The 15,626-nt window shown below is 37.2% G+C and overlaps 1 protein-coding gene across 3 annotated transcripts in view; it reads right to left on the bottom strand.

Moving 5' to 3' along the window:
* Positions 1 to 15,626, bottom strand: part of IRAG2 (inositol 1,4,5-triphosphate receptor associated 2) — a 51,876-nt gene that overhangs the window by 19,465 nt on the left and 16,785 nt on the right. For 2 of the 3 annotated variants that reach the window (XM_060658131.3, XM_060658132.2), the window contains 8 exons: positions 9,143 to 9,189; positions 8,976 to 9,040; positions 8,711 to 8,818; positions 5,670 to 5,740; positions 2,743 to 2,800; positions 904 to 967; positions 554 to 581; positions 154 to 294 (listed from right to left, as the gene is read on the bottom strand). In XM_060658131.3, the coding sequence (XP_060514114.1) occupies positions 154 to 294; positions 554 to 581; positions 904 to 967; positions 2,743 to 2,800; positions 5,670 to 5,740; positions 8,711 to 8,818; positions 8,976 to 9,040; positions 9,143 to 9,189 (582 nt within the window). Of the gene's footprint in view, positions 1 to 153; positions 295 to 553; positions 582 to 903; positions 968 to 2,742; positions 2,801 to 5,669; positions 5,741 to 8,710; positions 8,819 to 8,975; positions 9,041 to 9,142; positions 9,190 to 12,394; positions 12,653 to 15,626 lie in introns of those variants that run through there. The other variant, XM_060658133.3, reaches the window with a different exon arrangement.

The following is a 15,626-nucleotide window of genomic DNA, read 5'->3' as shown; positions in this document are numbered from 1 at the left end:
CCTGAATTCTTACTTCCTCTAATTCACATCTGAGTCAGGCAGGGCTTGGTGCCTGGTATTGGTTTTAGTCATAAAAGTAAACTCCTATGTAATTTTGAAAACATTATTAACAATATGACCAGATGTGTAGTCCCCAAATGTTAGGGTTCTCACCTCTAACAGCTTTAAACAGTTAGTGATTTCTTTCTTCAAATTTTCTTCTGCCAAGTCTCGTGATCTTTCTTCAAGCTTTACTCTTTTCTCCAAGGTGAACCAGTCACACTTAAATCCCAAAGATAATCTGAGAAATTCAGCCTATTGTCAAAATAATGTGAAGGTGAGGGGAGAAAATTGGTTGTAGTGAAATATTTCAACTTAATACTGGATTATGCTGAGTCATTACTTTCTCCTCCCAGCAACATAATGCTGGCATACATCGGCTTTACCTGCACTTAGTCACTGCCAAGGTAACCAGACACCAAATGTATGACAGCTTGTCATAGACTGTATGAAGTGATAATAGACAAGGGAGTCAGAAACATTTTTTTTTTTAACTTAAAGGGACAAAACTCACCTCCACCTCCTTCTCATTAGCAGAAGTGCTGTAGGATAAGAAAAAAAAAAAGTGTTCAGGGGCGCCTGGGTGGCTCAGTCGGTTAAGTGGCCGACTTCGGCTCAGGTCACGATCTCACGGTCTGTGAGTTTGAGCCCCGCGTCGGGCTCTGTGCTGACAGCTCAGAGCCTGGAGCCTGTTTCAGATTCTGTGTCTCCCTCTCTCTGACCCTCCCCTGTTCATGCTCTGTCTCTCCCTGTCTCAAAAATAAATAAAATGTTAAAAAAAAAAAATTAAAAAAAAAAAAGTGTTCAAACGTAATTCAATAGAGAAGCAAAAAATGTGAGCATGCCATATGAAGAAGAACTTACTTGTCACTTTGTTTAAAGTTAACCGATTTCACAGTGGTTACAGGGAGAGAGGAAACAGCAGCAACTATTAAAAGACAATAAAATATTATTGGGTTATAAAGGCTTAGTGGAAGACACAATCAAACGTCCCCTCTCCACTACAGGCATTTCATTGACGTATAGCTGAAATAACAGCCAGCAAATAATGCAGTTTCTTAAATATAAGATAATGTTATGTTATGCTAGTGGGATCACAATGACATTAAAACCATTGGCTCACACGTCATCGTGTGAATAGTCTGAAACCTGAAGAGGTCTCAGAGTCCGATTGCTCTCTTTGCATTTGAACGTTTGACTCGATCCCATGGCTAAATGCACACCTTCCTCTGGCACCTTGGTCCTTCTTCAGATCAAGGCTTTAACAGCAGCAGGAGTAGTCATTGAAGTAATAGTAGTGGTATAATAGCATAATAATAATAATAATAATAATAATAATAATAATAATAAACAGCAACAATAAACATGATATCAACCATCTGTCACAAGTTTACTATGTGCCAGTCCCAAAACAACGCTCTTTACATATAATGATACTCTTCATGACTTCGCAAAAAGGATATATTAGTTATGAAGAGTATTAGAGATGGAAAAAACCTGGTTTAAGTTCCAGCTTTGACCTTTATAGCTCTGTGACCTGGAACAAGTCACAACTTCATCAAACGTGTATAAAGTAAGGATGATATTACTTTTTTTTTTTTTTTTTTTTTTTAAGTAGACTCTAGGCATGCCCAGTACAAAGCCCAACACAAGCCTTGAACTCATGACCCTGAGATCAAGACCTAAGCTGAGATCAACAGCCAGATGCGTGGGGTGCCTGGGTGGCTCAGTTGGTTAAGTGTCTGACTTTGACTCAGGTCATGATCTCACAGTTCATGGGTTCAAGCCCTGTGTTGGGCTCTGTGCTGATAGCTCAGAGCCTGGGGCCTGTTTCAGATTCTGTGTCTCCCTCTTTCTGCCCCTCTGCTGCTTGCTTTCTCTCTCACTCTCTCTGTCTAATGAATGAATGAATGAATGAATGAATGAATAAAACGTTGAAAAAAAACTTTAAAAAAAGTCAGAAGATTAACCAACTGAGCCACCCAGGTGCCCTTATTTTTCTATAGCAGCTTTTATGAGAACTTTGCCAAGCGTTTTCCACCTGTTTTATACCTAACTTATTCAATCCTCGGAGCAAACCTGTGCTAGGTACTGTACCATCCAAAGTCTACAGGCTAGGAAACTGAATTGCAATTTATCTATCTAATACAAGTGAATATTTGGGGGAACTAAATAAAACTCTGCACATGAATTCTCAATAAAGATTAATTTTTTTCTCATCATTTCCATTTTACAGATGAGGAAATTGACACTCAGGTTAAATATTCTTCCAAATCTGCTAGTCAGAGAATGACCCAGTGTAGAGTCTGCTTGACTTCAAAGCTTCAAATCTATCCTAATGGAGGTGAAAGGGGGAGCAAAGCATATTAGCACTTATTTTTAAATACTTAGTCTCATTCACTGTTGGATGGGATAATAAAAAAAATCTCAAAGTGGAGCTTAGAATTTACTACCAACACTGGCATGGTTCTTTGTTCACAATAGTGTAGAAGCTATTACAAGTCCTCTGGAGCTTAATAGTTAATGTAACATAAATGTGGCTTTACAAAAATGATACAAAATGAAGCAAGAGTCAGTTTTATTGGCTGATTTTATCTAGAGATGCAGAATTATAGGCACATCTTTACTCAGAAAGATTTCACCCATAAAAATATAAGCAAGGAACAAAAGTTCACATGGGGTTTGGGAGAGAACATTCCTTACCTCCTGCGGCACATTCTTTTCTATGCTCATCTATTGTTTTTGGTTCCTCTTTAGCTTCCTAAAATCATAAAGAGATTTTATTGCTGTACATAGAGTGGAAATCCTTCATAACCAATCATTTCCCAACTTCCTGTCCTCTCCTAACCCTACTCTATCAAAAACACTGTGATATTCAAAGTACTGAACTAGGGGTTAAGAATAAAACAGGACTAGCTCTAAGGGGTTTTCCAATGTAGTTGAGGTACACAAGACAGAAATAGATGAATAGTGATACAAATTACCACAAGGCAACCACTAGGTTTGATTGTCAAATAAATGAGAAGCGAATAAATAAGTGCTCTACAAAGATAGGGAGACACCATGGCTTCAGAAGCATGGCAAGTCTCTGCAGATGAGAAACATGCTGGAGCTTGATGGAGAGGTAGGACTGGATGCATGAAGAGGTGGGGGTGATCTAGGACTATCACATGTAGCTTTCTAGATAGGCTGTTGGGGAACTGGTGGCAAAAATAGCAACTAGGATTGTGTTATGTTAGGCTTTTACTCCGTATAAATACATTTTAAGGTCACTGGCCAGCTATCCTACAAACATATCTATACAACAAGAATTACCCTAATTAGAGGGTTGTACTATACTGCCTGGGAAAATCTAATGGGAAAGCAATAGGTATAAAATCATTTTTATGGTGACAATTATTCAACATTCTCAGAAATTTTCCATAAAAAGCAAGTCTATGACAAATTTCCTTGGTAGAGCCATTGATACCATGTCATGTAATTTTTAGATAATTGAAGCTAGGACTTTGATAAAATGTAACAAATGCAGTAATAAAGGTAAACCTCTGGGTCATTCTTATCAACATTTAAATATTCTTAAGTTTTCTGAATCCTCCCTCAACACCCTAATCTCTTCCATCTGTGGCATCTTCTTTCTCTCCTCTCTCTTATGGCCATGCTTCTTCTGGGAAGAATTGTCCATAGCTGCAATTTCCAGTTTTTCAACTCCCATCTGTCCCTCCACCCAATACTCCAAGAAAACTGCCCCTTCCAGTTATCAGTGAACTCTCTATTGCCAAATTCAATGGAAATTTTTCAGTCTTTATCTTACTTGACCTCTTTGTGGCATCTAAAATGATCTACAATCCCCTCCTCCTTGAAGATTTTTCGTTCCTTGGTTTTCATCTCCTGATGTCCTCCCATTGCTGCAGTAGCTCCTTCTGAGTTTCTTCTGTCATTGCCTTCTTTTCTTAGATAATGGAATCATCAAGAGTCCATTATTCTCTGTGTGCTCTTCCCGCCTGCTCTTTCCAAGTCTCCTTGAAAAATCTCACCCACATACTTTTTTTTTTTAGCTGGTAACTCACAAATGTGTGTCTACCCCTAAAAGTCCTAGGAATGAACTTATGAATATAGATATACAGCTGTATATGTAATCTTTCAGAGTATTGATGTCTCCCATCAACCTGAAACTTGACTTGAACCAATCTTATTTTCCCCCCTAAAGTTTACCTTTCTTACTGCCTCCCTCTTCTCATGAAATCCTATTCATTCTGTTGGATAAGCCACAATCCTGAGTATCTACATTTTCCCATGCACCCCCCACACCTACCCTGGTTATCAATCACCGTGTCCTATAAACTCTGTCCCTTAAATCTCTCCCAAATTAGTCTTTTATCCATCCACACCAAATTCATACTATCCTCATCTCTTGCCTGAATTATCAATGGCATCCTAACCAGCACCTCATCTCCATGACTACATTTTCTAATTCTAACCCATATTTTTAAGTTTATTTCTATCTTGTCTTGAAATGAGAAAAAATCTTTTTCTCAGAAGACTACCATGAAAAATTAGAGGACTCAAATATTCCTCTATTATTTTATAAGGGGCAACCACTTTTGGCATGTTTGCTAGCCAACACTACACTCTATATACCCTTCACACTACAAAGGATGATTTCAAATCACATATCCCATCATTCCACTCCCTTCAGACTAGAATACTATAAAGTTTTTGCCCACCCTATTGCCTCAAATGTATTTATGCCACAACCATCTCTCAGCTTGAGTTAGCTTTTGTAAGTCTCTGTTTCTTAAAACCAAATGGGCCTAACTAAAACAATGTTTATATACTGATGAGAAAACAATGCACACACACACACACACACACACACACACACACATACGTACATACCTGTATACATACAATACAGAGGGGGACTAATACATAAATAAGACCCTTGAGGAAACATGGAATTGGATCAATAGTCTACAAGTTACTCTCCAATAATTATAAATTCATACCAGTGGCAATGAACTTTCTCTTTAAGGAAAAGAACTTTTTCTGTAAACATTTAAATAATGTTGTATAGCAGTTTTCCAGGTTCCTGGATAGCATTCAATACCATTCACAAAGTACCTCCTCCATGACACTGTCTGGCCTCCTAACCCAAGCATTTTTCTTTTACATCACTAACCACACTGCGTAATTGTATATTACTGAGTAACTGTATGTTTCTTCCCTTAATTAGAACATGTTCTCTTAATTAGAACAGATCTTTAAGGTAAATATTACTGTTTTATTTAACCTTACTTATTAATACATTTGTTTACTTAAAAGTCCTCTATTGATAGATGTTTAACATGTTTCCAGTAGACCTTTGATGAATAAGTGAGTGAATGAATGAAAAAACAATGTGGAGTAAGGAAGTCCTAGCTCTAACTCTATTGTGTGACCTTGGACAAGTCACAGGGACTCTTGGGCACCAACTTCTTAATCAATAAAACATTGATGTGATTAAATTCTATTAACTTAATATTTTGAAAGGATAAAATGTGCTTTTAAGAATATTTTACAAATTTAAAGGGACAGTTCTACCATTGTACTATATCATTACTTTTATTGCCAACACGCGTGTCTTTCCTTACCAGATTTAATGTGGTTTTGTCCTCACTCACAGAGCCTTGGGGTGCAGTATTGTCATGAGCTGGACTTTTGCCTGTGAGAGAAAGGGAACACACTGAACAGTTGCCTGAGCAGTAACAAGTGAAAGAGGGAGAAATAGTGAGGGTGGCAATTGTGAGCAGACTAGTAAGTGGCAAAAATCTTAACATGTGAGACAAATTATATACTATAAAACTTTAAACGTGTCCATTGATTCAAAATCAGGTCTAGAGCAGCTAAGGTTCCCAAGAAAGCTAGCCCTATAAGATTTCTTAATAGAAATTAATATCTGTATGAATGGCCTTCAAGTAAGTTTTTAAAATCTTTTTTAAGGCTGCTGCTTTTTTTTTTTTTTTTTTAATCAAACACATTACTAGTATACTTATAGAAACTGGATGAAGGAAGGTTGAACAACCAGTAACTTAGTAGCTTTCTAATAGCTTGACAAACCGGTTTTTAAAAATTGCATATGTAATACTGATAACCAAGTATGATATTCTTCCAAAACGTGCTATCTTTCTAAAAAAGAAAATCATCAAACTAAGGAATGAAGGCACTATAAATGTATGCCATTTCTTTTTGTAATTTCCTTTATTTTTGTGTACTTTATTCGTACTGAAATGTACTTGATAATGATTTTCCTCTTTATATGATCCATTGTCTTGAATTTAGTTCAGTGCAGGCACAAAGGTCAGCAGCTATAAATAGGTTGTGTTTCTTTTTTAAAAAAGGAATAAAGTATGTATTATATTTTTAAATTTTACATGGAAATAAGAACAAAATGAAAAATCTTTTTCCAATGAAATTTCAAGTTTTTGTTAACTTTTACTTTATTTTTTGTTTTTATTACTTTTTAAATACATACATATATATATATGTGTGTGTGTGTGTGTGTGTGTGTGTGTGTGTGTGTGTGTATCTCCAAGTTAGCATATAGTGTAATAATGATTTCAGGAGTAGAATCCAGTGATTCATCCCCTATATATAACACCCAGTGCTCATCTCTATTTTATTTTGGAGAGAGAGAGTACGACCAAGGAGTGACAGAGAGAGAGGGGGACAGAAGATCTGAAACAGGTTATGTCCTGAGAGCAGCAAGTCCAATGCAGGGCTCAAACTCATGAACCACAAGGTCATGACCTGAGCCAAAGTCAGAGTCTCAATGGACTGAGCCACCCAGGTGCCCGATGTTTTCATTAACTTTTAAGACAGAGAATAGATTCATATGGTCCATAAATTTAAAAGTGTAAACTGTTATGGTGAAAATTATCCCTCCCATCCATGCCTGCCAGAAACCTACTTTCTATCTGCATAGACAATGTTATTTTTTTCTAGCCTTTCAGAGATATTTTATGTATACATAAAAACTTCTTCTTGTCCTTTTTCACCACAAAATTTTACACACAATATATAATGTTTTATATTTGTTTTTTTTAAAGAGACAATAGTTATTTGATATCCTTCTAAGGAAGTTTCCTTATATATGTTTATGGATTCATATTAGTATTCCATTACATCGAGATGCCAATATATATTAACTAGGCTTCTTTTGATAGTTAACTTGTTTCCAATATTTTGTTATTATAGACAATGCTGCAGTAAAGACACTTCTACGAGTTATGTGTGTGCTTAGAGCTATAGGATAAATTCCCAGAAACCAAATTGTCTTATCACAGTATATGTACATTTAACATATTGGTAGATATCAGCAAATTCCCTTCTATATTAATTATAATAATTTGCATTCCCTATAGAAATGCATGAGATTTCCAGTTTTCCCCACAGTCTAACCAAGAGAGTGTAATAAATTTTTTGCATCTTTGTCTCCATGACTAGTGAAAAATGGTACCCTGATGTAGTTCTAATTAAAATTACTCTTATTCAGGGGGGTGCCTGGGTGGCTCAGCCAGTTGGGCGTCCAGCTTTGGCTCAGGTCATGATCTTACGGTTCTGGGTTCAAGCCCCGTGTTGGGCTCTGTACTGACAGCACAGAGCATGGAGCCTGCTTCGGATTCTATGTCTCCATCTCTCTCTGTCCCTCCCCTGCTCACACTCTGTCTCGCTCTCTCTCAAAAATAAACACTAAAAAAATGCTTTTAAATAAAAAAATAAAGAGGTGCCTGGGTGGCTCAGTCAGTTTAAACGTCCGACTTCAGCTGAGGGCACGATCTCGCGGTTCGTGGGTTCAAGCCCCGCATTGGGCTCTGCGCTGACAGCTCAGAGCCTGGACCCTGCTTCGGATTCTGTGTCTCCCTCTCTCTCTCTACCCCTCCCCCGCTCACGCTCTGTCTCTGTCTCTCTCTCTCTCAAAAATAAATAAACATTAAAAAAAATTAAAAAATAAATAAATAAAATTAAAAAATAAAAATAAATTTCTCTTATTCGGTCTGAAGTAGAATATGAAGATATTCTTCAGTTTAAGTAAGGAATAGATTCCATTTCTACAATTTACAACTCCTTTAGTTTAGCATCTATATCTGAACTGTCCAGTTCACACAATAGAATGAGTTTTCCTTGACTGATGTGTTTGGGGTGAACGGGAGCCTATGGACTTCCGTGAATGTTAACTGCAGTGATGGTTTAGTGGGAATGCTTGAGAATCACTACTTTGTTTTCAGACTCAAAAAAAGGATCCAACATAGTATATAGTTAATTCTTTTGCCCCCTGAGTGAACCATCACAAACTGGCCCCTCCTTTTAACCAAATAGATTCTAATGGGGATTCTGAGAATTTCCTAAGCAGATGAGTCTATATCTGTGCCACAGTTGAGACCCAGTTGTATCCAGTCAATCTTTGCCATTAGGACATATTTAAGCCCTATTAAAATATATTGTAAGTTTTGCTCTATCTACAGAATTGGGGGAAAAAATGGCACCTCTTGGACTTCTTCTCCCCAGAGTATAACCTCATTTTTTTAAATAAAATATTACTGAACTATGAGGATAGTTAGTCTAGTGGCTTACAGGTTTGCTTACTGTTTTAGAATGGAAACTATATTTGAATATTTCAACTCCAATAGCTTACCTGTGATCTTTATCATAGAAGAAGCTGATCCTGTATCCTCCTCTTTCTCACAGAGTGACTTACGGACAAGGTCACCAGAAGCCATATTCAAAATTTCTGACCCAGAATCTATCAACAGGAAGAAACTAACAGCATGAACACTATGCAAAAAGAAATTATTTGCCTATGTTCTTTTCATTTGCACTCACCTCAGCAGGTCACAGAAATCAAGCTTCTAGTTATAAAACTAACACTCTATTTTTATATCTTTTCCAAGTTCACTCACCACTTGAAGTCACAGTACTCTCTGTGGATGAAGTGTGTCCAGGAGATGATAGTGTGGAATATTCCCTGTCAAATGAGTAGAGAAGACATTTTGGAGTGTCAGGTCCAAAGATTTCCTTAAAAATTAACAAAATATGCATTCTAATTCACATATACAAACAGGCAAACCTGGACTGTGGCAGGCTCTCAGGATACAAGCATTCAACACCATTCTCCTAAAGACAAAAAAAAAGGAGGAAAAACAAGTTTAACAATTTGACATTTTCCATTCTAGAGAGGTTGTTTTAAGCAAACATTTTCATAGAGTTTTAAACGAACCCGTATTTACTTTGCTCTTTTTGAGAGGATATGGGAATGGGATGGTATAGTGCAGGCTGATATACATACTTCCTCAAAGTTGTACTTGCAAAAAAAAATCCAATTTTAAATATACTTACAAGTTCAATATTTAAAGAATACCTGATAAATTCTCGGGCAAAACAAATTCTAAACTTAAAGGGCAGATAGAGTTTATTTCATGAACTTAAGTTGTCTTTAAACAGAACATTCTATGTGGGCGTAATAAAATATTTCTATTTATGGAAATGTTATTCAACCTAAAACTTTTGACCTGGTGATTTAAAAATGGTTTTCTATTTTCTAGCTAGACAAATCATACATTTTAAACTTAATCCCATTCTCAAAGATCTGAGGGATTACATCGACGTCACCACCTACTACTCGGCGCTCAAAAAGAGCTTAACAAAACTGTAGTCCCAGCTTGTCAGGGCAAATGCTTGAAAGTCTTATTTGAACTTCTTAATCTTGATCAGGATTTCCTAATTTGGGGGGAACTTGAGGACATTAGGGTTGATTAGTTCACATGCTCTCAAATAATGCAGTAGGAACATGGGTTACTCTTTAATAATACGTTTTTCTGATAAGTATATTTTCATTATTATTTGGTTTATGTGGGAAATAAAATATTGAAAACTGAAACCATTCAAAAATACCAAAAACCTGCACAGACCATGCAAAGGTGAAGACACTTACATATTCTATAATCAAACAGAGAACTTATTAACAGCCACAACCCAACAGGTTTCAATGGAGGGATATTGTATATCACACCCAGTATTTAGAGTCTACCCCAGATAATATGGACTATAGTCACAGAAAGGTAAGGATTTAGTAAGAGTTTGCTGAATATGTAGTTATGCAATGCAATCACAGCATCCAAAATTTACAGAAGCCCTTTTCATATATCGTCTCCTTTAATTCATCTAACAACCTTATGAAGTGGGTTTTAGCAAGAAAGTATTTACTTATTTCAGGCAAAGAAAGTAAATCCAGTGAATCAAGTAATTTCCCAGCAGTATTCAGAATAGTAATGTAAGCTTCCAAATCCAGTTCGGATGAAATACAGTGTCCTCTCTACTGTAAACAGAACTGTCTCTGAGATACCCTAACCCAGGCTGTTGGTGAGGTACAGACTTGCCAATTATTGTTTTAAACAGGTAGATGATTTAAACATAAATGTTTACAACGTTCACCTAAAATGTTTAGAAATATCCACAAACTTGCAAAGCAAGAATTTATACCTAATCCTCTTATATATCAATGTTGAACAATCTTCCCTATTTCATTTTGTCTCTGCTTTAAATGCCTTTGGGTCAGATCATGCGTGCCTGAAGCCTCTCATGACATCAGCTTGATACAATTCAACAACCTTCATCAAAGGCCCACTTTGTCCCAGGAACAGTGACAGAGGCCGGAGGCACACTAAACTACAGTTCTTGTCCCACAGGAGTTTGTAGGCCAGTCAGGAAGACAAATGCCTAAACCAAACCATAAATTATAGGCAGCATTGCACCGAGGAAAGTAATATGCACAAAATAGACTGGGGTCATATTTGAATTACATTTTTTTAAATGTCTTTATTTTTGAGAGAGAGAGAGAGAGAGAGAGAGAGAGAGAGAGAGAGAGAGAGAATGAGAACGTGTGCAAGGGAGGGGCAGAGAGACAGGGAGAGGAGAGAGAATCCCAGGTAGGCTCTGCAGTGTCAGTGCAGAGCCCAATATGAGGCATAATCTCACCAACAAAACTGTGAGGTCATGACATGAGCTGAAATCAAGAGTCAGGCACTTAACTGACTGAGCCACCCAGGTGCCCTGAATTACATTTTGAAGAGAAATTGTACCTTATACCCTACAGGTAAATGATGATATCCCCATCATTAAAATAGTTAATAGATTGTATTAGCAATTATTACATGCTTATTTAACTATATTCCAATATACAGGTAAGAAATGAAGCTATAAAAATAGTAAAATATTAAATATCCTACAGTTTTATTGAATATCATACTTCATAAAAGTCAACAAGGATTCATTCCTTGATAATTTAAAAATCAGACCCCCTTAAAATCCTATAACATATAAAAATTTGATTATATATGTCTTGAAACACTTGCTGCTGTGCTATAATACATATGTAATAATAATAATAATAATAATAATAATAATAAATTATATTGAACTAACTAAAAAAGTTCATTTTTTCAGAAAAAGACTTCTTATACCTAGTAGGGTTGTGGATACATGTATCTGAATTTAAGGGGTATGAAATTTTACCTTATACTTAAGTATTTTATACTTAATTAAGCTGGCTTTCAATATGAGAAAACAGGAAACACATCATTTTTATAAACTTTAAAAAATGTCTATTATTTAAACTCAAAATAATAAATACAGCAAAATACGGTTTATCTCCATTACAAATGAGTCTCATTTGCTGTAATGCTCTGTGTAAGCCCTTCTTCTGTTTTAATACCTTATATGTGAAACATTTTAGAGAGAAGCTTTTTGATAAACGTAAAATATTTATGGATTAAATAATAATTCTGTAATTTTGGAGAAATGTCACATTTAGCAGCCACACATTACTACATCATTGTTCAGGAGCAGTTGCAAGGTAAGCGATTGGATATTATTTCCAATTCATTAGTCTTTCTATATCTCACTGATCGGAAAAATCCCAATAGACAACAAACATATCTCAAGCCTAGATTTTCATAAATTGGTCCAAGCATTTTTCCCTTCTTGCAGAATAACTAGAAAAATGATTTTTTTTTTTCAAATTTAGATTTCTAGTTAATGAAACTGGCAATATAAGTCCTCAGGGTGTCTGTGCATATTGAGTGGGGATGACAGACAACTCAGCAAAAATTTTCTACAATTGTGCTTTTTTCCCCCAGCTTCAAGGCACCACTATTCAAACCAGCATCCTGGACCCACAGGAAAGCCTAACCTCCACAAAACAGCTATAAATACTTGGCAGATCATGAAAAAGATAAATTTCTGGATATATTTTAAAACCAAGACAAGTTAAGAAACTGACTAAAAGCAAGAAAAAGAAAGTTCAGATGACAGACTTACTTACATGTAGAAGACTGGCTCAAGTCAATGAGTCTAACACATGTCGACAGCATAGAGCAGGAAGAATGTTCTTCCTGTGCAAGTCATTCAAATAGCAACCTGCATAACATTTACATGAAAATCCGTGGCCAGCCCATTTGCTTCTGACAGCAAGCGTCTAATGGAGGGTGGGGTAGCCAGGTACTCATGGAACAAAGTGAGACATATTCTCCCATGGGCTGGGTCAGCAAACGCAGGCCACGCACACAGGCATGCACACACACACACACACACACACACACACACACACACACACACCAGGATTATCTCAATATTTAGATAGAAAAATATGAAGAATAAGATATTATTATTATTATTAATATTTAGGTTATTAGTAAGAGTAATTAATAGGCCTAGATCATCTCCCAGGATTACTTTATTTTTGCTCTTTTAGATAAAATGTTTCTTTAGCTATAGATTTTATGACCAGAGACCTTCCATTTGTGTTACCAATGTAATTTTTACTATTAGATCTATTTTAATTTTTACTATTGATCAGTACTACTCCAATAAATTCATACGGTTTTCTGAGGAAAAAACCTGAAAAGAGTCTATATATAGGCTTATTTCATTCTAACTTAAAAAAAAAAGTCCTTGACTCAGTGTTGGTTTCAATGTTGTGGAAAGAGAATGTAAAATCGAATACCAAAAGATCACAACTACTATAACCTAAACAAAACTAAATTTCCTCACAAGCTTTTTTTTTTTTTGTACCTAAAAGGACACCACACCCTCAGATCTACAGGACACACCTACCAATCTGAGGTTCATTTATAGTACAGTTATCAGTCAACTTCTATATGTTCCAATTTTGCAACTGGCAATGTTATTTATTCTCCAAGGTTATGACAGACAATGACCAGAAAATCTTCTGAGATATTTCAAAACTGACTCTGTCCTTTGTCTCATAAATCATCTCCTCCTAGTGATAGTATATCTTAGACAAAAACATGTAATAACATGGAGGAGACCTCAAAGACCTATTTTTTTAACAGCCAAATTAAAAACAGAGAAATTCATCTTCATATCCTCTGATTGTGACAAGGTATTGTTTTTGTTTTTTTTTTTTTTTTCATTGACCTATGGTTGACATACAATGTTTTATTAGTTTCGGGTAGACAACATAGTGGTTTGACAATTCTACACATTACATAATGCTCATGAGAAGGGATCTTTTGAGCTTCACACTGCTGATAATTCTGATTCTGGGTGACAGCTATAGCTGCTTTCTGAGTGTTCACTAGGAAACAGGTACTTTGCATACATCATAAAGTGTCTTGGTGGGGTCAGATCTGAGACTGAAGTAGGTAAAGAGGAGAATCCATTTCTTTCTTTCTTTTTTTTTTTTAATGTTTATTTATTTTTGAGACAGCATGAGCAGGGAAGGGGCAGAGAGAGAAGGAGACACGGAATCTGAAGCAGGCTCCAGGCTCCGAGCTGTCAGCCCAGAGCCCGACGCAGGGCTCGAACTCACGAAGAACTGTGAGATCATGACCCGAGCCGAAGTCAGACGCTTAACCGACTGAGCCACCAAGGTGCCCCGAGGAGAATCCATTTCATTGTCATGGATCTTCATGAAGCTCCTTAATTCTCTGAGTGTGTGGGGACACACATAGGTACCTAGGCACATGCCCAGTTTGGCTCTTCGGTTGCTGGTCAGACTCCGTGGTGGGAGCATGTGATTAAGAAAAAGAAGACAGACTACAAGGAGAGACAACTGGGCCCTGGAGAGAAACTGCCAAGAGTGAGGAAGAGTTGAGGAAGTCGGGCTAAACAGACCGCTGGGGCCCCCCCCACTGACGGGAGCCACAGTACTGGAGTCAGTGGGAGACGGCTCCTGGCCACTGTGCCTCCCAGCCCACTGGCTTATCTCTGTATGCACCTTGACACAGAGAGGGTCATTTTAACAATCCCATCACAAGTAGTCCACCCCCCAACACTGTAGAAGGACCTTGCGCTGAAGTACTGAGACAAGAAAGGAGAATCCTCTCTGCTGGCCGGGGAGGAAAGATCACTAAGGTGATCAGGCACAGAGCTCCAAAGAGTTAAGCATGGAGGGCGTGTGGGGATTATGGGTCACAAACAAAAGGCCTGCAGAGATGTGAGTGCTGAAACCAGCTTCCTTTCCCCTAAGCCTCTCAGGAATTGAAGCATCCTGCCCTGGGACTCACTAGTTGGTCAGGCCTGAAGGACATTAGGAGATATTGGTATACACCCCTAGAGGCTCTTGGAAATGTTGAGACAGGACCCCATGGAGAAGAAAGGCCTTCCTATTCATCACCGAGTGGGGAAACAGAATTAAGGTTTGTCTTTTCTTTAAATATAACTGATTTGGTTTGTTCCCATGGACTGGTTAGGCCAGAACATAGCCATTGCTTTATGCATATGCGTACATGTAATGCATGTATGTGTGTATTTGAATCCTCCAAAGAACCCTGAAAACTAGTATCTCTGTTTCACGGGGTGGGAGGGTAGGAGGGTGTCAAGAAAATTCAGAGAGGTTAAGCCACTTGTCCAAGTTTACACAGCGAACAAGTAATAGAGCCAGTCTTAAATCCAGGCCTGCTTGATTCCAAAGCCTATGTGATGTGGCTATAATTCTAAATCATTACCAGAACAATTTTAAATAAATACAAAAGTAACAGAATAGAATAAGTAAAATTTGTGTACCCGTTCTGCAGATTCAGCTATTACCAACCTGTGGCCACTCTGTTTTGTCACCCACTAAACCCACCCCTGCATTGTTTTGATGCAAATCCCAGATATCATAAATATTTTAGTCTGAATCTCTAAAAGGCGAGGTTTAGAAATAATTTATTCTCTTTTTTTTTTCTGCAATATTCCAAATAAATGAATTTTCTGGGTCAGTAGAGTAACTCCATTTTTCCCAAAAATGTCTTAAGCTGGGCCCCAAATTATTTACTATGAGATGTTCTTTTTGAGATAATAATCTTATTAGAGTCCTTTGCTCACTCAGATAGATCCTCTTAAGAATACGGATGTTCAGGGGCGCCTGGGTGGCTCAGTTGGTTAAGTGTCTGACTTCAGCTCAGGTCATGATCTCACAGCTCGTGGGTTCAAGTTGCTTGTTATGAAGGCTCTCAAGAGTGACAAAAATCCTAGAGTTTGAAGCCAAAGACGTAAGAAAAATACCATAATTTATGGGTCACTGGGATAAACACAGATTACATTTTCTG

The sequence above is a fragment of the Panthera onca genome, chromosome B4 (genome assembly GCF_046562875.1).
Source record: "Panthera onca isolate mPanOnc1 chromosome B4, mPanOnc1 haplotype 2, whole genome shotgun sequence".
NCBI lineage: Eukaryota > Metazoa > Chordata > Mammalia > Carnivora > Felidae > Panthera > Panthera onca.
Note: the sequence above shows the minus strand (reverse complement) of the source record. Positions and strands in the feature narration are given on the sequence as shown.